General features: G+C 34.6%; 1 protein-coding gene across 1 annotated transcript; it reads left to right on the forward strand.

Annotated features, from left to right (window-relative positions):
• Positions 1–4,255: 4,255 nt before the first annotated feature.
• On the forward strand, positions 4,256–25,807 carry LOC120142781 (polygalacturonase At1g48100-like). The gene is made up of 7 exons (XM_039157286.1): positions 4,256–4,631; positions 4,964–5,139; positions 5,297–5,524; positions 5,620–5,664; positions 5,763–5,969; positions 25,003–25,193; positions 25,543–25,807. The coding sequence occupies exons 1-5, from the start codon at positions 4,256–4,258 to the stop codon at positions 5,943–5,945; spliced, it is 1,008 nt and encodes a 335-aa protein (XP_039013217.1). The 3' UTR covers positions 5,946–5,969; positions 25,003–25,193; positions 25,543–25,807.
• The last annotated feature ends 238 nt before the right edge of the window (positions 25,808–26,045 follow it).

Raw genomic sequence — 26,045 nt, forward strand, 5'->3', positions numbered from 1 at the left:
TTCCAATTTCACAATTTAAGCATCAAAATGAATTCTTTTAGAATTCATCCTAATATTTCCATACTATTAAAAAAAGATCCATTTCACTTCAAATTCAAGCTCCCAACAATTCATTTAAGTATTATACATCAATTTCTAATCAATTTCTACTTTAAATCCATTATTCCTACAATTCTTGATTTGGTCCCGCTAACCTTTACATGCTTCCAAATTGGTCCAACAACGATCTAAAGCTGTACAATCATCCATTCATCATGTCTAACCTTAAAATATTTTTTCACAATTTTTTTCCCTAATCTTCCCCTTATGGCCGAAAACGAAGAGTCATCTTAGGAATGATCTCCAACTTGATTCAAACATGAATTCAATTTCGAAACATCATTTCTAAGCATTAGCAATCAATCCCCTATCAAAAATCAATTCAACTTCCAATTCCATAACAAAACCTTAATTGTTGAATTCATCATACATCATTTCTAATAGTTTTTCATCCATCTTTCAAGTATGGAAATGATTCAACTACATCATAATCAAGCCTTAGAACATCAAAACCTAACATCCCCTTAATCCAACCAATTTAAGAACTTAGGGTTTCAAGCATGAAAAACATGAACAAATGGTACTATATGATAGAGAATTTTATATAGATCAATTTTGTATTTCGTGATTTCTTCTAAATTCCAAATGAATTAAAAATGAACAAGTCTTGAAAAATCAAAAGAAAACTTTTTTCCTCTTACCTTGGAAACTCATGGAACACTTTAGAAAAAGATGAACAAGTCTTGAAATTTCATGAGATTTCTAATTCTTTAATTAAGGCCATTTGCTATCATTTTAATTAAAATGAATTAAAAAATCATTTTATTGTAAAATGATCATTTTGCCCTTATAATCCAATGTTTCCCATCTTGCCACATGTCAAAATATTCATCCAAGAGTCAAAAAATAAACTAATAAGTTAGTACTTACCAACTTTGCCCTTAAAAAATCTCAAATTTACAATATTGTCATTTTTCATCCAACGACTCAGATTTAACATGGAAAATTAACTCAAATCAAATAGTCCATATTAAATCCTATCACTTTAAGGCACGAAAATGAAATTATTGACCTTTCCTTATTATCTTTCAAAATATTTCGAATATTTGATTCGATCCAATTATCTGAATTTATCTCAAATTTTATCCCTCTATAGATTTTAATACAAACACTGTACAAAAAAATTTGAGTAACACGAAAATGTCATTCTTGAGGTAAACTATTCATTTATGAGATTAAAATACCTAAATTTTAAAAATTATAATTTAATGCTTAAACTTTTCCCAAGTTTATACTTTGGCCACCAAACTTTCAATTTATTCATTTTGGTCACTAACCCAAAATTTGAGGTATTACATCCCACCGAAAGGTTCACGAACAATTCGTTGAAACATTCAATTTTTTTAGAAAACTACTTAAATCTAAAACTAAAAATCCAAAAATACTTTTCATAATATTTTTTAAAAGAATGCTATATTGACCTTAAATCTTTTAAAAAATTGTTAAATATTCCAAAACGGACGATTTTTTTCAAAAGTAATAAGAATCTTTAAAAATTCAATCCATAGTCCTAAACCCTAAGTAACCCATAAATTTAACTTCAAAACTACCCATACAAATATTGCTCACCCTATATATACCCTAAAGTGAACATACATATATAAAATTATAAAAGAAATCAGAATAATTGCTGTTTAAGAAGACGAAGCAAAAGAACTGAAGCCCGTGAACGTTGCATGTGAGAATAGAAAGCTATTATAATCAGTGCCCCCAACACATAGACCCATTCACGTGTACCCTTCTATTCTTTCTTTTCCTTTCAACATTGAATTTTAATTCCACATTAAATAACTGTAAAAACTCCTTTTTTTTCCGGAAAAAACAATAATCAGTTACCAGAGGTAGAAAAGAATAGAGAAGTATATTTCTGTTTAAAGTCATGCCATCTACTTATATTCCCAAAAAACTTAGATAAAGAATATTAGGTGTCACTAAACTGTACTCAAATAATCCTTTTAAGAATTTAAGTTTTAAACATTATAAAATGATCATTAATTTATCAAAACTATTACAAAATTATTAAATTTTATCAAACTGTTACAAAATAGTCATTAAATTTATCTATCTTTTATACTTTTTATAACATTACAATGACTATTTTGTAATTTGATGATCCCTTATGTACTTTACTCAAATTTTTAGTTTTGAATATAAGGTTTTGTTTGGGACAATATTTTTGCAATTATAACGAATAAAAATATATATTTTAATTATGTTTGAAACTGTTAGAAATTAAATAATTTTAGATATTTTAATTTTGCAAATGTTAGGAAAAAATTGACATTGCTGTTGATTTTTCATTTTCCCCTCGGTTATTCTGAAATTCCATTTATTATAGTAAATAAAAATTTAAAAGTCATTTAAGTTTAAAACTAAATGTGAAAATATGTGTAATTAAATTTCTACTTTTTACATTTAAAAATTTATAATTTAGATTTATTACCAATATATATTAGGTACAATACAAATGTAGGATACGACAATTTTCAAAAGCAATTAGGTGATATGCAACAATATTTTTACACGTGTCATGTAAATGGATCCCTGCTATAACTCCTTTTCAGCACAATAAAGAAATCCCAACCGAAACTCACATAAAGGATTAGGGTAAAAGATGATTAATATAAAAAATATTTAAGGAATGATTCCGAATTTTATAAGTTATTGGTCTAATCTGATTTTATGGAACTATACTTTTTCAAAAATAGAGAATTTAATTTTAAGGTGAAAAATCTTCAATTCGATATAGGATAATAATATAGTTTATTTTATATATTTATTTAGTAGGAAAATATAATTCTTATTTTAATAGTTATGTTCTGTAATTAGAAAGAATTCTAATTTATTGGGCGTGCTTGACTGACAGAGTGCAATAACATCTGAATTTCACATATTATGTTTGACTGTGCAAATTTTAACTATACATAATGTTACGTATGAATTGCACTAATTCTCATCCCCTCAAAAATTAAAGAGTGTAGTTATGAACCTCTACTTGTGCTTAATTCAACGAAATCTACTACTATGAGTGTTAAATATTTCACAACTATATAATTATGTCTTAATATTTTTTTAATTAATGAGTTACTTAATATCATTATTAAAAAATATAATCATTTATATGCATTTTTAAAAAGTTAAAATTCTATTTTTTTATATAAATTATAAATCTAATCTTAATTCTATTTAGAGGGGATAAGGAAAAAAAGGGACTCTAGAGAAGGAATTGAGTGATTCTAGTGAATCTAGAATCCATGATATAAGAGTTAAGAAACACGGGGACAACAAAGGGCGTTTCAAGTACTGATACGTTCTTAGCACGAAGATGATTATGGGACGTATCGGGGACGTGCCATGGTGGCGGGATCCAGCCGTACAAGGTCTAGGACATTTCGATCGAGACCTGTGGACGTTTTAGGGACTATCGCCGACCAAAGAGAAAAGAAAGAGAGAGAATCGGGGACCAAGAGTATCGCTGGCCATAAAAGGTTTTTGAAAAGAAAGAAAAATAAAAATAAAAGGAAGAAACAGGAAGCGGCTGCCGGGGAGGGGGGAAGAAGAGTGAGAATAGAATTTAAAGAATTTTTGGTCTAATTGTTAGTTAGTCCCTAATCTTTCTAGGACTTTCAAATCTAGCAACAAGTTTTCATTATTTTCAAATTAGCCACCAAAATTATTTTAGGATTTTTAATTAGGGTTAAATTAGAGTGTTACACCAAATTTTTTTATGAAGTATTGACTTTATTCATGATTTTTTACGTCTATTTATAATTTTAAATTTTTTATATGTAATACCTTATCATCCCCGTACCCTATAATTTTAGAAATTGTCATTTTTCGTCCCAGTCTTCATCCCCGTGTCCGTCCCCATATCTGTATCAGTGCACCATAGTCTAAGAGAATATGAGTTAACAAAGAAAAACAGTTTAACTACCGGATCATATGTGCTTACTTTAAAATTCCATATTTATTTTCATCAAGGATATATGAATTTATATTTTTTTTCCTCTCAATGTGTGAATAGTCCGTATAACTCCTCTCCCTATTTAAATACCTGCTCTTTTATTTTGGCTCTCAAGCACAATTGCAATCTTTCTCTCACTCCCTTTTTCTCCTCTCGTTTCCCACCTTGAGATATACCAAAATAAAAGAAAGAATGAAGAGTATCAGCTTAAGAAGACTCACATTTATGCTTTTGGTAGCATTTCTGGTGTGGTCTTCAAGTATAGAAACCTGCATTGCTCGAAAAGGCAAGCATTGGAGGCAGACAAGACATGCTGCTGCAGTTTCACTGTTTAAGAAAACAAAAGATAGTCACGGTCAAGGTCATCACAATTACCATAATGGAGGATCCGAGCCTAAATCCCCTCCGCATAAATCTACTCCGCCGTCTCCAAAGGCTAAAGTTCCTCCACCTCCTAAGCCTAAAGTGAAAGTCCCTTTGACTCCGCCGCCACAGAAAGGGAAGCAGTCTAAGGTCTTCGACGTGCTGCATTTTGGTGCCAAGGGTGATGGGAAACTGATGACACCAGGTGATGTCAAATTCTCATTTATGCTTTAATACAATGCTCAATGTTCGCTTAAGAATTTGACATCATTATCATTACAAAAAGGCATGAATATGCGTTAAACATGAAACTTCAAGTGTCAAAAGCAAAAAGGCATATCCTTTCTTTTTACTTGATTAGGAAAAGAAAGAAATTTTGGGGGTAATAAGGGACTACACGGGGCCTGTGGGTTCCACTACGAAATAAGAAAGATTCTCTTTTAAGGTAGTTTAGTCACGAGAAGAGAAAATAATATTTTAATTACCCTAGCAAACAGTGTTAACCAACATCTCAACTGTAAAGTATATAACTTTTAGTTTATTGTGGCACTCATCTATTCTCTGTTTATGGTGCAAAGCAGGCATTCCAAGCCGCATGGGCAGCTGCGTGTAAGGTGGAAGCATCGACAGTAGTTGTTCCGGCCGAATCCATCTTCCTAGTAGGACCCATTTCGTTCTCCGGTCCTTACTGTCAAGCAAACATTGTATTTCAGGTAAAAGCATGTGAGAATCCAGATAAACACTAACATAGGAAAATGAAACAGATACAATAATATTGGTAAACTCGAGTTATATTGCTGTACCTATGTCTCGGCGGTATGTGTCAAAATGGGTCTCGAACACTAATAATCCAAATTTTTGTTTCTTCAGCTGGACGGTACAATTATTGCTCCGACAGATTCTCAACCATGGGGCAAAGGTATATTACAATGGCTTGAATTCACAAAGCTGAAAGGCATAACAGTTCAGGGAAAAGGTATTATTGATGGAAGAGGATCAGGGTGGTGGCAAGATGCACCATATGAAGATCCATATGATGATGAAGAAAAACTCATAATCCCATTAAACAGAACAGTTCAAGAAAGGCCACCGATGCCGGTAATTACCTACTGCGGCTTTCCAGTTGCACCTGAAACTCTAGTGTTGAATGTCAGTAAAACTAATCATGTTTTCTCATATAAATTGGGTGGCAGATCAGAAATGAACTCAATGGGAAAATGCCAAACATCAAACCAACTGTAAAGACCGCTCCAAACAATGAAATAAAAGGGGGAAAATCAATCTTTATTCCTGATTATGCAGCCCTATGATTGTTTTTTTTTACTCTGTTGCTCAGGCACTAAGGTTTTATGGGAGCTTTAATGTGACATTCACCGGCATAACCATTCAAAACAGTCCCCAATTCCATCTGAAGTTTGATAATTGCATTGGAGTTGTGGTGCACGATATGGCCATCTCATCTCCGGGGACAGTCCTAATACAGATGGAATCCACCTACAGAACTCCAAGGATGTGCTAATTCATGGCACTAATCTTGCCTGCGGTAATTTTTTTCACTTTCTTCCTAGTAAATAAATAGATATTTTGCATTTTCATACCAAATTCGGTTAAGACAATTGTGAGGCCAATCGAGCTCGTCTTGACTTATGTTACTCAAATTCGAGAGTGAACGAAGATACAAATACGTTCCCTATAAGTCTAGATGAAAAGGACCTGCGGGTCACATTGAGATACAGGGTTGAGATAAAGAACTTGTGAACAATTGACAGCATTGTAGGGGAAAAAGTGCTAAATTGAGGTATTTGATAGGAAGCTGAAAGAAACATATCACATCTTATCCTGCTCACAATTTCACTCCACTCGTTCTCCATCCCCACAAATAATTTGATAAAAGTGGTTGCCAGCAATATCAACAAGTTCCAAGGGTTACCATCACTTATCAGTTACACATGTCAATCTCTAAAGAATGGTGTGGCATCAACCACCCATAACAGGATTGGAATTGAACTACACAGACAACAAGATACATTTTTTGTTTTTTACCATTCAGCTTTTCCTTTTGTCTCACACTTACAACTAGATCTTTCTGTTTTGATCCCTACTTTATGTTATTCGGATTTAAATGTGAGTGTCAGATACAAGTATTTGTTAGACATTGGTATGGTCAATCTATTTTTTAATGTTTTCCACGGATTTGGAGGGTCTTGATAGACCATACCCTTCACTCATATCTAAATATGCATCGGTTATGGATATTTAAAGTAAATGAAGAATAGGGTAGCCTCTTGTCTAAATTTGCTTAGAAGCAGGTTCTCATGACAAAAATAAATAAAATTTTATTTTAATGTTTAAACTAACCTGAGCTCTTAAATCTAATAATCGATGCAGGAGACTGTCGTAACCGGTTTTCGTCCGGGCACGAAATATTAAATTCGGCGGGGAAATTGATGTGAATAATTTTGAAAATAATTTGTGAGTCGCCATCGGCCTTTTGGATCAGGTAGGTCGAATATCCTAAAAATTATCTTTTAAAAGAGTTTTTAAGAAAACCATATTTAAAAGATGAACTGATCTGTGTTTTATAACCAAAAATTCGTTCTTTTTAATAATAAAAAGGGATTCGTGGTCGGTTACGTTTAGGGAAGGATTAGCACCCCTATAACGCCCAAAATTGGTACTTTTTAATTATAAATTGTCTCTATTATTAAAATTTAAAAATTTAAAAATATATTTAATTTATAATCCTATTATTTCAAAATTATATAAAAAAATATTTATTTAAAAATATCCGAAAAGAACTTCTAGGTGCCTTAAGACAGCTCTTTCTTTGATATTGATAATATTAATTTAAATAATATGGTTTACTTTTAATTTTAAAATATCAGAATAGGACATCCAGTTGTATTAGCTGTCCTTTTTCTTCAATATTAAAAATAAATATTAAAAAAAAAATACTATTTATTACATATTTATAAAAATAATTAATAAAATATTTAATAATATAATAAAAATACAAATACCACTAAAACAATATATTTAAAAACAATAAAATAAATGAAAACATATAAAATAAACGAAAAATAAAATTAAAATCTAATTCATATTAATCTAAATTACAGGGATTAAATATGTTATTTCTTTATTTGGTGACTAAAATAAAATTATCTAAAATTTGGATATTAGAATAAAATAAATTAAAAATATAAACTAAGGATTAAAATATTATTTATTAAAATTAATGGATTAAATCTGTAATTTATCCTAAATATATATTATTTTAATATGAAGGACTAAAATAAATAAAATTAAAATTCGAAGACTAAATTAAAAATATTATAAATTCAATTTAGTGACTAAATGTAAAATTTACAAATACGAAGTCCTTCCCGAAATTCGGCTATAAGAGTCCAAATCGGCTGGCCCGAAGGGCCAGCCATTTCATTTCTTTCTTTCTTTTTTTTTCTTTCTCTCAAAAGAGAGAGAATCTCTGTCTTCTCTCTAAACTGAGAGAAGCTCAGCCGGCCGGCAGCCGTTAGCCGGCGTTCATCCGCCGTCAACCACCGCCGCCGGCCACCGTCTTCGGTGGCCGGAATTTTTTTTTTTTACATCTAAATGTAGATCGGACCGTCCTAATGACGGTCCCGATACTTTTTCCCGTTAAACGACTCCCAATCGGAGCAGATCTACAAATAACCTTCGTTTTGTTGTATCCGGCGAGATCCGTGGTCGAGCTTCCTCGGTAAGTCTCTTCTTCCTTTTTCTTTTTTTTTTTCTTTTTTTTTCTTGGTTTTCTTGCTGCTGAGATCGTTGGTATTAGTTTGTATTTTCTCTGTTTTTTTTTTCTATGTCTCTCTCTATTCTTTTTTTTTCTCTCTGTCTCGTTCTATATCTCTGTCCTTTTTTTTTTTTCGCAGATGGGTGGTGGCTTTTATAGCCACCACCGTTGTAGCTGTCGACCGGTCCGAAGAAGGGCTCTCGGTGAGTCACCGGACTACCAGTGGTGACTCACCGAGTAGCCATGGCGTGGACGGCTGGTATATGATCTTCTGGAGTCTTCGGTTGGGACGTGGCAGCGGCGGAGGCGGTGAGGGCTGTCGGCAGCCGCGTGGAAGCTGGAGCGGCGCCGCGTGGCCCTAGGGTATCAAACCCTAGGGTTTCTCTGGAACCATGTGGACCGTTGGATCTTGCAGATCCAACGGTTGTGATGAGGCGGCTGGTTTAGATTAGGGTTAGGAAACCCTAACTGGAAACCCAAATATTTAGGGTTTCTGGTTGGATTTGGACCGGCTCTGGTTGGTTGTAACGGGCCGGTCCAGTTGTAATTGGGCCTGTAATTAATTTTTTATTATTTATTTATTTTAATAATATTTATATGTATTTAATATATTTAATATAATAGTAATAATAATATAATAATATAATAATAATAATATGGATAAAAAAATTAGTATCTTCAGCTGCCCCTCTTTGCTCATTCTTGTGTTAACAAGAATAGGGCAAAGATGAAAAGATAATAAATTTTTTTATCCATTTGATTTTACTTTGATCATCATGGAGATATTGAATAAATTCTTCTCTCTCTCCAAATAAGTTCTTCTAATTATGAACTTTCTGCTGGGGATGATGATGACCTCATTTCCGTGATAGAGTCATTCAAAAGGTTGAATAAGCTCTTGATGAGTTCTTCTCATTATGAACTTTCTCTAGAAAAGATGATCCATCAAATGATGAATTCAGGTAAAAGGTTGAACAAATTCTTCTCATTATGAACTTCTTCTTCCTTCTTCAGATGAGTTCTTCTCATTATGAACTTTTTCTGGAAAAAATGATCCATCAAGTGATGAATTCAGGTAAAAGGTTGAACAAATTCTTCTCATTATGAATTTCTTCTTCCTTCTTCAGATGAGTTCTTCTCATTATGAACTTTCTCTAGAAAAGATGATCCACCAAATGATGGATTCAGGTAAAAGGTTGAACAAATTCTTCTCATTATGAACTTCTTCTTCCTTCTTCGGATGAGTTCTTCTCATTATGAACTTTTTCTGGAAAAAATGATCCATCAAGTGATGAAAGGTAAAAGTTGAACAAATTCTTCTCATTATGAATTCTTCTTCCTTCTTCAGATGAGTTCTTCTCATTATGAACTTTCTCTGGAAAGATGATCCACCAAATGATGGATTCAGGTAAAAGGTTGAACAAATTCTTCTCATTATGAACTTCTTCTTCCTTCTTCGGATGAGTTCTTCTCATTATGAACTCTTTCTGGAAAAGCTGATCCATCAAATGATGGATTTGAATCTTTGCTAAAATCTTTGAAATTCCTGTTAAAATTTCAACAAGAATAAAAATGAATGAAAATGCATCTATTTTTGCAAATGCCTAAATTATGCATGAATGTTAAGTTGTTGATTTCAGATTGGTGAATTGAGTATTTCTTCAATTGTAAAAAACCCAATAGATCTTTCTTCTTCGAATCAGAGAATCTATCATCTTTGACAAATGTAGATGTAGATATAATGTCACAAAACCTCTTGAGAATAAAACTCAATAGTATAGGCTCTTGAAAAGCTTGCATTCAGGCAACATGTTGAGTCTGATAACAATTCATCTGATTATGAAGTGACCTTTCAAGATGATTTTACAGATATCGATAGTTCTTCTAATACCAAGAAATCTTGAATTCTGATTCTGATGAAGAGAATAAACTGTTATACTTGACAAAAATGGGATTCTCAGATGCTGAAGCTTCAATAGCCATGTAGAGACGTGGTCCAGATTCATCAATTGCAGAACTGATAAATTTTATATGTGCTGTGCAAATGACTAAGGCTGCTGATGCCCTTCTTCTGGTAAAAGATAGTAAGTCATTATGCAATGATCCCCATTACAAGAAAAAGTGAAATTTGGGCTATGATTTTTGAGAAGGGAATAAGCAAAAGAAGCTTGAAAAGAAACTTCTTAATGAAGATGATCATGCAGTTCATCTTTTAATTCCAACGATTGGTTCTGAGGTTCCTACTGAATCAGATCAAATAATTCAAAGAACACTTCCAGAAGATGCTATGGACATTCATCTTCCAAATTCAATGATTGGTTTTATCAAACCAGATCAGATAACTCAAAGAATACTTCCAGAAGATGCTATGAACATTCATCTTCCAAATTCAATGCTTGGTTCTGTCCAACCAGATCAGATAACTCAAAGAACACTTCCAGAAGATGCTATTGACATTCATCTTCCAAATTCAATGATTGGTTTTATCAAACCAGATCAGATAACTCAAAGAACACTTCCAGAAGATGCTATGAACATTCATCTTCCAAATTCAATGCTTGGTTCTGTCCAACCAGATCAGATAACTCAAGAACACTTCCAGAAGATGCTATTGACATTCATCTTCCAAATTCAATGATTGGTTTTATCAAACCAGATCAGATAACTCAAAGACTTCCAGAAGATGCTATGAACATTCATCTTCCAAATTCAATGCTTGGTTCTGTCCAACCAGATCAGATAACTCAAAGAACACTTCCAGAAGATGCTATTGACATTCATCTTCCAAATTCAATGATTGGTTTTATCAAACCAGATCAGATAACTCAAAGAACACTTCCAGAAGATGCTATTGAGCCATTCATCTTATATATTCAATGATTGGTTCTGTCTAACCAGATCAGATAACTCAAAGAACACTTCCAGAAGATGCTATTGACATTCATCTTCCTAATTCAATGATTGGTTCTGTCTAACCAGATCAGATAACTCAAAGAACACTTCCAGAAGATGCTATTGAGCCATTCATCTTATATATTCAATGATTGGTTCTGTCTAACCAGATCAGATAACTCAAAGAACACTTCCAGAAGATGCTATTGACATTCATCTTCCTAATTCAATGATTGGTTCTGTCTAACCAGATCAGATAACTCAAAGAACACTTCCAGAAAATGCTATTGAGCCCATATAAAAGGTTGAATTGTTTATAAACATGTACAGGAAGTGCCAAATTGACAGAAAGGATCTGTAAGGCTTTTGAAGCTTATGACAATGAGACACCTTCGATTGTCCAGAAGTATGTTCTTAATGAGTGCTGAAAATGGAATCTAGTATGGGTTGGAAGGAATAAAGTTGCTCCACTTGAACCTGATGAAGTGGAAATGCTTCTAGATTTCCTTAAAGACCATACACAAGGATCTGTATAGAAACGTATTTCCCAGTGATATCAACGTCTTGTTTCCTTTTGTTGGAATTAGTGCTGCAAAGATCACCTTCTATCGTCTTGGTATATTTTTGAAAACAGATGTGCAAGAATTGAATGGTGATCGGTTGGAGCAATTGATGAGTAGATTTAGCGGATTCGACCTGGTTGTCGGTAGCATCCCGTGTAACAATCTTGATGTTCATGGCTTTAAGATGGTGATGATTTGCCTACTTTGTATTCCATATATTTAAAAGTATTAACATAAAGTGATATTCAGAAATCTTTAAATTATTTCAAAATTATGTTAAGTCAATAGAAAAGAATAAATTGAATTTCCAAAAATAAATTGAATCTCCAATAAATTGAACTTGAAATAGATAGAATTGTATTCAAAGTTATGGCAAACAGAAGAATAAAAATTCAAATGTCTCAACAAATTATAAGCATAAGTATTTCTAAATTAATCAAGTTGATACAATTTAGAGAAATGATGTAAACTTTTGTCTGGAAGATCTCAAACGTTGTCGAAATGCTTGTAGATGTGAAGTTTCTTCCAAACTGTCAAAATCTTAAGAGGATTCAATTGCCAGATGCCTAATATCAACCTGTATTTGAGCCGCCTTTTCAGGTTTTCAACTCAAATCCTTCCTTTGGTTACAAGATGCCCTTGCGGGTTTTCACCTGACCCTCTTTTTCTTTTTTTTTTTTTTTCCTTTTTTTTTTAATTAATTTTTTTTTCTTCAAGCATAATATTTCTTGACAGAATCTGAGTTTATGGATTCTCAGAATTTTCCATCCATTTCTGCCAAGATCAACGCTCCTCCGGAAAAAGCCTTTTTCACAACGTATGGCCCTTCCCAATTAGGCATCCATTTCCCACGGAAATCTTTATGTATAGGCAAGATTTCTAGATCACCCTCTTGGATTCTCTTGTGTACTTTTTTGTCATGAGACTTCATCAATAGCTTTCAATCTTTTCTCCTTAATAAGGTTCAATTGATCAACTCTAGATTGGATCCATTCAGATTCATCCAATTTTGTTTCTCTCATATTCGAAGCGATGGAATCTCAACTTCAATTGGTAAGACTGCTTCCATCCCATAGACTAAAGAAAAAGGAGTTGCCCCAGTAGATGTTCGAACAGTAGTTCGGTGCATATAGAGCAAAAGGTAACTTCTCGTGCCAATCTTTGTAAGTTTCAGTAGTCTTTGTAATGATTCTCTTGATGTTCTTATTTGCTGCTTCAACTGCCCCATTCATCTTTGGACGATATGCACTGAGTTTGAATGTTTGATCTTAAACTGTGTACAAAGTTCGGTCATCATTTTATTGTTCAGGTTCAGAGCATTATCTGTAATGATCCTCTCTGGTAGACATACCGGCAAACTATCTCTTTCTTTATGAATTTACAAACTGTGGATCTTAATATTGGTGTATGAAGCAGCTTCAACCCATTTGGTAAAATAATCAATTGCCACAAGGATGAAACAATGTCCATTCGATGCTTTTGGTGTGATTGCCCCAAGACATCTATTCCACATAGAAATGGCAGGGTGCTGTCATTGCATGTAAAGGAGATGGGGTACATGAATCTTGTCTGCATATATCTGGCATTTATGACATTTCCTTGCATAATCATGCAATCTGTGTACATGGTAGCCCAATAGTATCCATATCTCTTATTTTTCTGGCCATGGAAAGACCATTTTCATGTGTTCCACATATTCAACTATGTACTTCTTCAATGACGTTTCGAGCTTCGCTGGTATTTAAACATCTCAATAGCATTTGATCATTGCTTCTTCTATACATAATCTCTCCATCAAGAAAATATCCAGCAGCCATTCTTACCATCTACCTCTTCTTCCACACTATAACAATGTGCAGGAATTTCATATACTTGCATTTTGATGGCATCATATCAACTTCTTAGTTGCCTGAAACATAACAGCTAATGTAGCTAAAGCATCTGCCATTTGATTTTCTTCCGAGGGAGATAATTGAAGGTAATTTTCTCAAATTCTTTCACTAATTCGAGTGTAAATTTCGGTATTCAACAATTTGGGATCTTTGTTTCCCATTCTCCTCGCAATTGATACACCACCAAAGATGAATCTCCATATATCTTGAGAAATTTGATTTTTCTTCTATAGCTGCTTTCAACCCCCATGATACAAGCTTCATATTCCGCCATGTTATTGGCAAAAGAACTCCAGTCTACTTGTAAAGGGATAATAAAACATTTTCTGGAGAAATTAACACTGCCCCGATTCCTCGTCCCAAAGCATTAGATGCTCCGTCAAAATAAAGCTTCCAAGTGCAAATCATCATTTGTTGACTTCTTCATTCATAGATATGCACAACAGATCTTAATCGGGAAAATTGAAGTTCAAAGGCTGATAATCATTTGATACACGACTGGCCAGAAAATCCAGCTATGACACTTCCTTTATTGCTTTTTGGTTGACATATACAATATCAAACTCAGATAATAACATCTGCCATCTAGCCATTCTGCCTGTCAAAGCTGGTGATTCCATTAAGAATTTCAAAGGATCAAGTTTTGATATCAACCAAGTAGTATGGTAAAATATATTGTCTGAGTCTTCGAGTAGTCCATACCAGGGCAAACATAATTTTGTATTGGTGGATATCGAACTTCACAATCAGTAATTCTTGCTCAGATAATAAATAGCTTTTTCTTTCTCCTGATTCATCATGCTCCTAGTACACATCCCATCGAATTTTCGAAGACTGTCAAGTAGAGAATTAATGGTCTATCAGGCATTGGTGATACTAAATGGGGGCATTGGATAATACTTCTTAATAATATCCAAAGTTCCTTGACATTCTTCATTCCAGACTTCAGGATTATTCTTTCGAAGTAATTTGAACACTGGATCACATTGTCAGTTAATGAGAAATGAACCGAGATATATAATTTAATCTTCCCAAAAATCCTCGAACTTTTTTGTATTGGGTGGTGGAAGATCTTGAATTGCTTTGACTTATCGGATCAATCTCAATTCCTTTTTGCTGACCACAAATCCCAAAAGTTTTCCAGAAGTTACCCCAAAAGTGCATTTAGCGGGGTTAAGCTTTAATTGATATCCTCAATCTCTGGAAAAGCTTTCTCAGATTTTGAATATGTTCTTCTTCCGTTCTGGATTTGGCAATCATGTCATCTACATATACTTCAATCTCTTGTGCATCATGTCATGAAACAAAGTTACCCTGGCTCTTTGATATGTTGCCCCTGCATTTTTCAATCCAAATGGCATCACTTTATAACAGAATGTACCCACATGGTTTAAATGTCGTCTTTTCCATGTCTTCAGGATTCATTTTTATCTGATTATATCCTGAAAAACATCCATAAATGAAAACCATGCATGCCCGCAGTATTGTCCACCAATGTGTCTATGTGGGTAAGGGAAAGCTATCTTTCGGACTAGCTTGTTGAGATCTCTGTAATCCACACACATTCGAACTTTCCATTTTTCTTTGGTACGGGAACAATGTTGGCTACCCATTCTGGGTATTTAGATGCCTGTAGGAAACCTGCATTGATCTGTTTCATTACTTCTTCCTTGATTTGCAACAACATTTCTGGCCTCATTCTTCTGAGCTTTTGTTGAAGGTTTATATTCTGGATTGATTGGAAGCTTGTGTATCACTATCTGTGCTTAAACAGGCATATCTTGATAGGACCAGGCAAATATATCTTTGAACTCTTGAAGGAGATTTATCAATTCTTGTTTTATCTGGATTGTCAGAGTAGTGCCAATTTTCACCTCTTTTCTTTCTTCACTGTTCCCAAATTCCCAGTCTCAAACCTCTTCTTTGTAGGGTAGAATTGTTTGTCTTCTTTTCTACTAATCTAATAGTTCAGTAGGAATATCACATTCCAGTCATCCTCAAACCATTGATTTCTTCCAGACATATGGGCTGCTCTAAATTATCACTGGATAAATTTAGGAATAAACATGCTATTAACATGGTGACACTGCAAATTTTAAGTCGGACATATTTCCGAAAGAATATAGTAAATTTATGAAATAAATAAATGAAAATGTAAAGAAAATGTAAGAATGATTGCCATCTGAAAATTTTAAAGAAAGTTCCTATTAACAAATTTCTTTTCAAGATAACAAAAAGTTTTCATATTTTTGAGCTAAACATAAAGATTAGTTCTGAATATTACTCTGCATTAATATAAAAACTATAGGAAGATCTTCAGTGGTCCAATTGGTGAGTGTTTCTCCAGGAAGACATGGTCGAATCCTATCCAAGTTTGCCAGTTTTGTTGTATCATGATCATGTTGACAAATAATCCATTCATAGCTTCTTCAACTATGTCTTGATCTTCGTCAACTTCTCTTCTTAAAGGCTTCAACAAGCTGCTGTTCTACATAATTGTTCCCCCTGATCTGATGTTGTCTTCAACTGTGGGAAAGACATGTGTTTCCAAAGGATTTCTCTCTTTCAATTTTGTCTTTCTGTCTTCACATCTTCTTTTCATCTCTTTGTTCTTTTGCTGAAGATTGGGCTTAAACCCTAGCCCAAAACGGTCTTTTTTCTTTATACTGATAGGAACTGAAATCCCTTGAAGATTCTTTCCTAGACCTCTCCCAGTTTTAGCTCCGATCCTAAAGTTTGTTGTACCGTCATTGGTGCAATCAGACAATATGGGATATGGAATTTTGCTTCATTCTGCAAAGGTTGCCATTTACAAATTCAAGAGCTCGAAAAGAGCATTCAAGAGCCTCATCATTGGTGTCGATATATGGAACATCGCTTGTTATAGACGCAATGATTCTTTCAGCACTGACGCATATTAGTGTCCATCAACAACAAATTTCAATTTCTGATGTAATGAAGAAGGAACGGCTCCTGCTGAATGAATCCATGGCCTCCCTATAGACAATATATGTGGGGGGGATGTCCATCACCACAAAGTCAATATTGTACACGACTGGGCCGATTAGCAACGGTATTTCCATTTTCCAAGCACTCTTTTTGAGTACCATCAAATGCTCGTACCACATTTGATAACTCTTCAGTGTGATTGATCCATAGGCATTCTTTGAAGTGTAACTAGAGGCATCAAGTGAGAGCAGATCCATTGTCAATCAATACTCCTGGCAACACATGACCATGACAATGTGTGATGTTCAAAGCTTTTACTGACCCATTCCGCCTTCTGGTATTTCATCATCTGTGAACGTTATGTAATTGTCAGCGGCTATGTCCCACAATTCTGTCAAGTTTATGAGGGATATCTTCGGGGATAAATGTTTGATTGAGAATTTTCATCAAAGCATTCCTATGCGCTTCTGAATTCATCAATAGATCAAGAATAGAATTCTCGCTTGTTGTTTGTGTAGTTGTTCAACCACACTATACTCACTATGTTTCAGGAATTTCAAAAATTCTTGAGCTTGTTTTTCTGTCACAGGCTCTTGAATGCTGGAAGGGATTCATCTTGCGCTTCTGAATTCATCAATAGATCAAGAATAGAATTCTCGCTTGTTGTTTGTGTAGTTGTTCAACCACACTATACTCACTATGTTTCAGGAATTTCAAAAATTCTTGAGCTTGTTTTTCTGTCACAGGCTCATTGAATGCTGGAAGGGATTCATCTTCAAATACCTTCTGAGGTATTGCCATGGCTTTTCCTTTTGCTTTCATTTGTTCTGAAGCATTGGATGTCTCGGGAGAATAACATCTCCCACTTCTTGTAAAGAAACCGACCTCGCTCACTGCTTCAGACGTCGATGTGGTACCCAAACTCTGTATTTTCTCTTCTGTTTATCTAGAGAAACAGATCCTCCTACCATTGAAACATTGGTAGTATAATTTCAAGGTACCCTGCGGGTATCTTTGTATGGAAATGGTAGAGGAGTGGTAATAACTACTTTTGGCTTTATTGGTGCATGAATCGCCGTAGATGATTTCACATTAAGATCACAGGATCATTTATTCTTTGACTTGGTTTAGAATCTGATGAGCAAAAAACATCTTCTTTTTTCCGGGTTCTTCTTCAAAGAATTCTATTTCTCTGTTGTTTATCAATTTTTGCACCAAGTTTCTAAACTCAGGACATAGTTGAATTTTATGCCCTTTCTCCTGATGATATTCACAATAATTCTTGCCTTCATTCTGCTTTGGCCTGAATTGTTGTGGAATTATACCGGCTAAAGAAAGCTGTTGGAATATCCAAACAAATGGAGATTTAATTTCAGAAATGTCAGTCTTTGCTTTCTTTCTGTTCTCTTCCTGAATTGCATTCACGTTTTATCTCCATGATTTGGCAATGGATGACTTGATGCGGATGGTGTATTGAATTCCTCCCAGTGTTGATCAAATTTTGAACCACCCTTTTGAATGCTAGACAGTTTTCAATAGAATGTCCTGTAATTCCTTCATGGTAAACACAGTGTGCCTTTGTATCATACCAAGGAGGGAATGGTGGTTGCATGGGAACCAAAAGATAGGGCCTTATAACATCTGCTTTTAACAGCGAATCATAGATCTCTGCATATGGTACTGGTAAAGGTGTAAAAGATAACCTTTCATTTTCCTTTCGAGATCCTCTGGAATCTGCTCGATTAGTGTTTGTTTCCTCTTTCTTAACCTTGGCTGGGTTATTGTAACACTTTCGATGAATCTTGCTGTAAGAATTGCATTGTGACTTCATTCTCCTTTTTCCGGTACGTAGGTCTTTTGGAACCAGACCCATCATTTAATTCAATCTTGCCACTTTTCAAGACATTTTCAATTAATTCTCCAGAAATGACCAAATCTGCAAAATTTCTAGTTGCATTCCCCATTAGTGGTTTAAATAAGGAGCCTTCAATGTATGGACAAACATCACTGTGGCCTCTTTTTTCTGACAAAGGTGGTTGAACTTGGGCCGCAGTGTCACGCCATCTCTGGGCATACTGTCTGAATGTTTCATTATTCTTTTTCTCCAAGTTTGGAGAGTCCATCTATCAGGGACCATGTCTGTCACATGGCGGTACTGCTCTAAAAATGCTTTAGCCAAATCTTTCCAGATCTAATGTTGGCTTTGGTCAATTGAGTATACCATTTTAAAGCCGGTCCTGTCAAACTATCCTGGAAGCAGTGAATTAACAATTTTTCGTCCTTCACATATCCTGCCATTCGACAAAAACATAGTAATGTGGGATGAAGGGCATGTAGTACCGTTATATTTATCAATTCGGGAGCTTTAAACTTGATAGGGAGGATTAGGTCTGGAACCAAACTCAATTCACTGGCATCAAATCCATAGATGATTCAGTTATTTCCACGGATTTCATTCGTTCTTCTAAGCTCTTGATCTGTCTGGTCAGTTCTTCATTTACTTTTTGTTTCTCATTCAGCTCATTCAAATCTGAGATTAAATGCTCAGTATTAAGATCCCTTATTTTCACATCGGATATAAGCGGATTTTGCTTGAAGATGCAGGATCCACTTGTTGATCTTCATGTGGTTTAGCTCTTGTAATGCAGATGTACGAGCATTGATTGTATAGGGTAGTACCAGTGATAAATTGGTTCTGGTGAAAAACCTAGAGGATATATGGTCTGGTCGAAAGATACAGGATTTTCATGCATTTTTCCACTGATAGCCTGCCTTTTAAACATGTCCTCTATCTTCATCATACTGTCTTGTGAATTTGCAATACTGGCTTCAATTTTTCCAACTTCATTCTCATTTCTTCTTGTTCTTTATGATGTGTTCCTCAATACGCTGTTTTATCTCCATAATCTCTAGTAGCTTGTCTAGTACGTAGTGATGTAGTATTTCTCTTTTGGCCAGAGTAACTACGATTGAAAAATAATATTATTTTTCAAATTTAATTAATGAATTTTAACTTAATAAATAAAAAATAATAGCGAAAATTATGAATGAATGATGAATGTATGCAAAATGCATGTTTGTAAAAATATTGATCCCAAAAAAGTTAACTGTATAGAAAACTTTCATCGGCATACAAAAGTTTCTTTATAATAGTTATAACTACGATAAGGCGTAGCTTTCCTATTAAGCTCTATAATTCCTTCATTAACCATGACACCTTCTTTCCGCACTTAGAAACTGGATCACATGATGCTCATTATTTTGGCTTCAACAGCTAGTTCTCCACATATCTGGCAACTTCGCTCATTGTACCATGCCTCGAACACCATATTACTTCTTTCTTCATTCTTTCAACATAAACTCAGTTGACTTTGCCATGTCATTCATTTCTCCAAGAGTTGCTCTAACTCAGTGATCCTGATTTGACAATTGTGCAAATTTTTCAAGATCTCTAATGCGTCTTCGCAGTGAAGCATTTTCTTCATTACTTTCTTTGAGATCATTAGGCCTAACGAACCTTTCTTGAAACAACGATTCCTCAAGTTGCAAAATGTAAGCATTAAACTCTGATTTTTGTTTCTGAGATCCAGATCTTCTTCCAGTTTTGTTTGTGCTTCCTGCGTTCTTTGATTAAGCTCTGGATTTGAACATCTTTGTTTCTGCATCTTTGCATCCAATTGCTAGCCACTTGTTCTACCTCAAGTCTGGTGTTGAAATTTTTCTTTCTATTCCATTTTTCTTTTTCAATATTGGATTTTCCATCTTTTGTCTCTGACTTCAAGCTCCAATCAACTGGTTCATTTCAGATTCAATCCCTTGAACATGATATTTTCTCGCCTTCAAATTTATCAAAGATTCATTCTTCTCTTTCTAAATATTGGCTCGATCCTTCTCTTTGCATTTCATTCATGATCTGCGGCGTTCAGCCTTGTGTTTTATAATTCGCTCTCTCCTGTCACCTCAATCTTCCATTTTTTGCTTTCCTTTTTCCAGGCTTTTGAGTAGACGGCTATCTTTCCTTTCAGATCTTCAACTCGTCTTTTCTCAATGTTCAATTCCTGGTCATTTGTACCGTCGATTGCTGGGTCCATGCTTTTCGGGATTTATATACTCCTGATAATCTTTCTGTAAGGCTCTGTACTCATCCTCACCTTTTTCTTTATCTTTCTCAACATTACACATTGTGAGAATGAAAGTCAATGTCAACCCCAACATAGCTTATCTTGTCTCATTTGCTCTAACTCTTTCGACCAGCCTTCTCTTTCTGCTTCAAATCAGCTCTCAGGATTTCATCTCTGAGGAACCACCTTGATGCGATCTTCCATAGAAATATCCTCATTTTGATCTGGTAGAGGAATATTTTCGTTTTTCCTGACAGATCCATTCTTCATAATCAGGAGTTAACATTTCTTTTGCTGCTTTAGCTCGGATCAAAAGTTGTTTTCCAAGCTGTAACGGTTCCATGATTTCTTTTATAATTTTTGCTGTGGAATGCAAACTCATGACTGTAGTCCAGCAGTGACAGGTACAAATTGACGACCTTCATACTGTCTTATAACCAGAAGTGGTGATCCAATTTCCCCATAATCCGAGCAAATTATCCAGTTGTAATCACACATTTGTAAATGAATCCCTTTGTATTTGCCACGGGGCTCCAAATAACGTCATTGCTTTGCAGATTTCGAAAGGCATTAATCCATATTTCTTAATTTCTTTAGGCCATTCCTGCTCCAGAAATTCTTTAATGGTGAATAATCCGTATTAAGCGTCGGTATGAAATCTTTTCTGTTCTCCAGAAATGACTACGGATCCAAACATAACAACTGAGTACACCCTGAATCATCCACCTCCTAGCCTTCTGCAAGCATTTAACGATCTGAAGGTTTCTGCTAGGATTGCAGAAACAGGATTATCTTCTTCGTAGCTGTTCAAACAAGTCTACCACTGCAGCTTCAATATATCCCAATACTTTTGGGAAGATGACCATACCATATATACCCAGAGCAAATAGATCGAATCGTACTTTAATATCTGGATGGCTCTGAATAAGTTCTCTGATGTTGGTCCAAGCAATGCCTTCGCTTTCGCCTTTTTGTTTTGTACGGGATGCTACCCATTCTTCTCATACTCCGGCAATTTTGCTAATTTAACTCGAAGGGTGAGTTTTAATTGACTTTGAATAGATTCGATTCTCCAAAGCCCCTTCGATATGTAGCAAAGTTGTGTATTCTTCAATAGTAGGGACCAAGTCCTCCTTATTGAAAGTGAAGCAATTGTACCCTGGATTCCAGAATTGAACTAGGGCTCGGAGTAATTCATCATCAACTTCTACATAGAGAGATATGGGATGTCTCCGTAATCTGATAAAACTGCAATTTTTTGTTTGAATCCCAACTTTCCCAAATGCTTCGCAAATCTTGCATATCATTTCTTTTTAGTGAAACTGAAGCATAACTGGCCAAGTCAGATACATAATCATCCTGCAGACTGTCTCCTTCTTGTCTTTGTAAATCCTCAGCCCACTGTCTTACTTCTGAGTTCAGAATTATTTGATTTGAACACTTTTTATCCATAGATGAAGGCTTTCCAATGAGACAATTAACACAAGGACAATGTCTTTTATCCTGTATGATGCAATGCAAACAGAAAAATAAAGAACACACAAAAAAGAAAATAAATTAGTTTACATAAAAAATTCAATAATAACATTTATTTAATTTAAACATGCTTTTCTAAATTTAAATAATTTAAATAAACGTGTAATTTAAACAATAAATAAATTAACAGGAAAGACATAATTCATTTCTCCTGTGTGTACACCTATTTTGGACAAAATTTCGGCATGACTTCGGATTGGAAGAGTTTCTAAGGTTTTTTTATATGCAAGGTTTCAGATCTAGGAGTAAAAGGTACCCGAATTGTCCTTGTTAGTGCCCCCTTGGGTTGCTAACCCTCAATCCTAGTCCATTACAGACTAAATTGGATCGAGTTCAATTCGAGGGGATACATTTTTCTATGCCTGACACGGAGAATAAATTCTCACGAAGACATAGAGCATATGAACCCCGAAAGTTACTTGCTAGGTCTGACACGGAGAATAAATTCTCACGAAGACGTCGCTTTCACTTCCACTTAAAAGGGACAACTCAATTATAGAGCTTTATGTAATGCAATGCAAGTGTTGTGTGTGAGGAGAAATGTTCAAACCTTTGACATAAAAATAAATACTGAAATAAAATATGCAAATAAAATAAAACATAAAAATTATAAAAATAATGAAAAGAAAGAATTAAAAATTAATATATAAATTTTTAATTAATAGAGACAATTTATAATTGATTTTTTAAAAGTTTGACCAGTCCCCAGCGGAGTCGCCAAGCTGTCGTAACCGGTTTTCGTCCGGGCACGAAATATTAAATTCGGCGGGGAAATTGATGTGAATAATTTTGAAAATAATTTGTGAGTCGCCATCGGCCTTTTGGATCAGGTAGGTCGAATACCTAAAAATTATCTTTTAAAAGAGTTTTTAAGAAAACCATATTTAAAAGATGAACTGATCTGCGTTTTATAACCAAAAATTCGTTCTTTTTAATAAAAAGGGATTCGTGGTCGGTTACGTTTAGGGAAGGATTAGCACCCTAAACGCCCAAAATGGTACTTTTTAATTATAAATTGTCTCTATTATTAAAATTTAAAAATTCAAAAATATATTTAATTTATATCCTATTATTTCAAATTATATAAAAAATATTTATTTAAAAATATCCGAAAAGAACTTCTAGGTGCCTTAAGACAGCTCTTTTCTTTGATATTGATAAATATAATTTAAATAATATGGTTTACTTTTTAATTTTAAAATATCAGAATAGGACATCCAGTTGTATTAAGACTGTCCTTTTTCTTCAATATTAAAAATAAATATTAAAAAAAAAATACTATTTATTACATATTTATAAAAATAATTAATAAATATTTAATAATATAATAAAAATACAAATACCACTAAACAATATTTTAAAACAATAAAATAAATGAAAACATATAAAATAAACGAAAAAATAAAATTAAAATCTAATTCATAATTAATCTAAATTACAGGGATTAAATATGTTATTTCTTTATTTGGTGACTAAAATAAAATTATCTAAAATTTGGATATTAGAATAAATAAATTAAAAATATAAACTAAGGATTAAAATATTATTTATAAAATTAATGGATTAAATCTGTAATTTATCCTAAATATATATTATTTTAATATGAAGGACTAAAATAAATAAAATTAAAATTCGAAGACTAAATTAAAAATATTATAAATTCAATTTAGTGACTAAAATGTAAAATTTACAAATACGAAGGACTGCGGACGGGGTTTAACTATTTCATAATTACGCGCATAGTCCTTCCCGAAACGACGTCGTTCGGGAAGGACTATAAGAGTCCAAATCGGCTGGCCCGAAGGGCCAGCCATTTCATTTCTTCTTTCTTTTTTTTTCTTTCTCTCAAACAGAGAGAAGAATTCTCTGTCTTCTCTCTAAACTGAGAGAAGCTCAGCCGGCCGGCAGCCGTTAGCCGGCGTTCATCCGCCGTGAACCACCGCCGCCGGCCACCGTCTTCGGTGGCCGGAAAATTTTTTTTTACATCTAAATGTAGATCGGACCGTCCTAATGACGGTCCCGATACTTTTTTCCCGTTAAACGACTCCCAATCGGAGCAGATCTACAAATATACCTTCGGTTTTTGTTGTATCCGGCGAGATCCGTGGTCGAGGCTTTCTCGGTAAGTCTCTTCTTCCTTTTCTTTTTTTTTTCTTGGTTTTCTGCTGAGATCGTTGGTATTAGTTTGTATTTTCTCTGTTTTTTTTTCTATGTCTCTCTATTCTCTGTTTTTTTTTCTATGTCTCTCTATCTTTTTTTTTTTCTCTCTGTCTCGTTCTATATCTCTGTCCTCTTTTTTTTTTTCGCAGATGGGTGGTGGCTTTTATAGCCACCACCGTTGTAGCTGTCGGACCGGTCCGAAGAAGGGCTCTCGGTGAGTCACCGAACTACCAGTGGTGACTCACCGAGTAGCCGTGGCGTGGACGGCTGGTATATGATCTTCTGGAGTCTTCGGTTGGGACGTGGCAGCGGCGGAGGCGGTGAGGGCTGTCGGCAGCCGCGTGGAAGCTGGAGCGGCGCCGCGTGGCCCTAGGGTATCAAACCCTAGGGTTTCTCTCTGGAACCATGTGGACCGTTGGATCTTGCCAGATCCAACGGTTGTGATGAGGCGGCTGGTTTAGATTAGGGTTAGGAAACCCTAACTGGAAACCCAAATATTTAGGGTTTCTGGTTGGATTTGGACCGACTCTGGTTGGTTTGTAACTGGGCCGGTCCAGTTGTAATTGGGCCTGTAATTATATTTTTTTTATTTATTTATTTTTAATAATTTTATAATATATTTATAATAATAATAATAATAATAATAATAATAATAATAATAATATGGATAAAAAAATTAGTATCTTCAGAGACGATTGTATTTCGATACAAACAGGATGCTCAAACATATACATTCACAATGTGAACTGTGGACCAGGGCATGGAATCAGCATTGGAAGCTTGGGGAAGGATAATACAAAAGCCTGTGTCTCAAACATTACTGTCCGAGATATTATCATGCATAACACAATGAATGGTGTCAGAATAAAGACATGGCAGGTACACGTTAAAATCTTCACTCCCACTTTGGAATAGAGCAATGGTTTAAGTAAATGTACTTTAGCCATAATTTATTAACAAAATGGATTCAGATGATATAAATTGCAAGCCACCGGCATACTCAAATACATGATTTACAAGTGAAAAAAGAAGACAACTAAAAACAAGAAAAGGAAAGAGGGGCACAAAAAATTTAGATAAATTATAGTTCATCACACTATATGGGCCTAAAAATCCTATCCATTCCAATGCTGGGGAAATCAGTTTCAGTTCCTAAGATTATATGTTCTTATGAATCTAGGTAGCTAGTAAGCAGTTTCTAGCGTATAACTTCAAATCACTTCTGCAGGGGGGATCGGGCAATGTTCAGGGGGTTCTGTTCTCAAACATTCAAGTTTCTGAGGTCCAACTTCCAATTGTGATTGATCAATTTTATTGTGACAAAAGAACATGTAAGAACCAAACGGCTGCAGTCTCTCTATCGGGAATCACCTATGAAAGAATAAGAGGAACATACACAGTAAAGCTGTACACTTAGCCTGCAGTGACAGCCTTCCATGTATAGGCGTCACTTTATCTTCCATTCAGCTGAAGCCTCTGCAGGAAAGCTACCACCTGTATGATCCATTCTGTTGGCAAACTTTCGGAGAGTTGACCACCCTACTGTCCCTCCAATCAGTTGTTTGCAGATTGGCAAGCCATCTAATAACAGAGTCCAATCTGCTTATGATGTTTGCCAAGTTTAGTTTATAGGTAATTTATGGTGTTTCCATTTGTGTTGTGGGCATGGTTTTTCTGACCCCTTTCATTCCATTCGTTCATTATGTAAAGAGTATATATTTAGATGCCATC

The sequence above is a fragment of the Hibiscus syriacus genome, unplaced genomic scaffold (assembly GCF_006381635.1).
Source record: "Hibiscus syriacus cultivar Baekdansim isolate YM2019G1 unplaced genomic scaffold, ASM638163v2 tig00110831_pilon, whole genome shotgun sequence".
In the NCBI taxonomy this organism is placed as follows: domain Eukaryota; kingdom Viridiplantae; phylum Streptophyta; class Magnoliopsida; order Malvales; family Malvaceae; genus Hibiscus; species Hibiscus syriacus.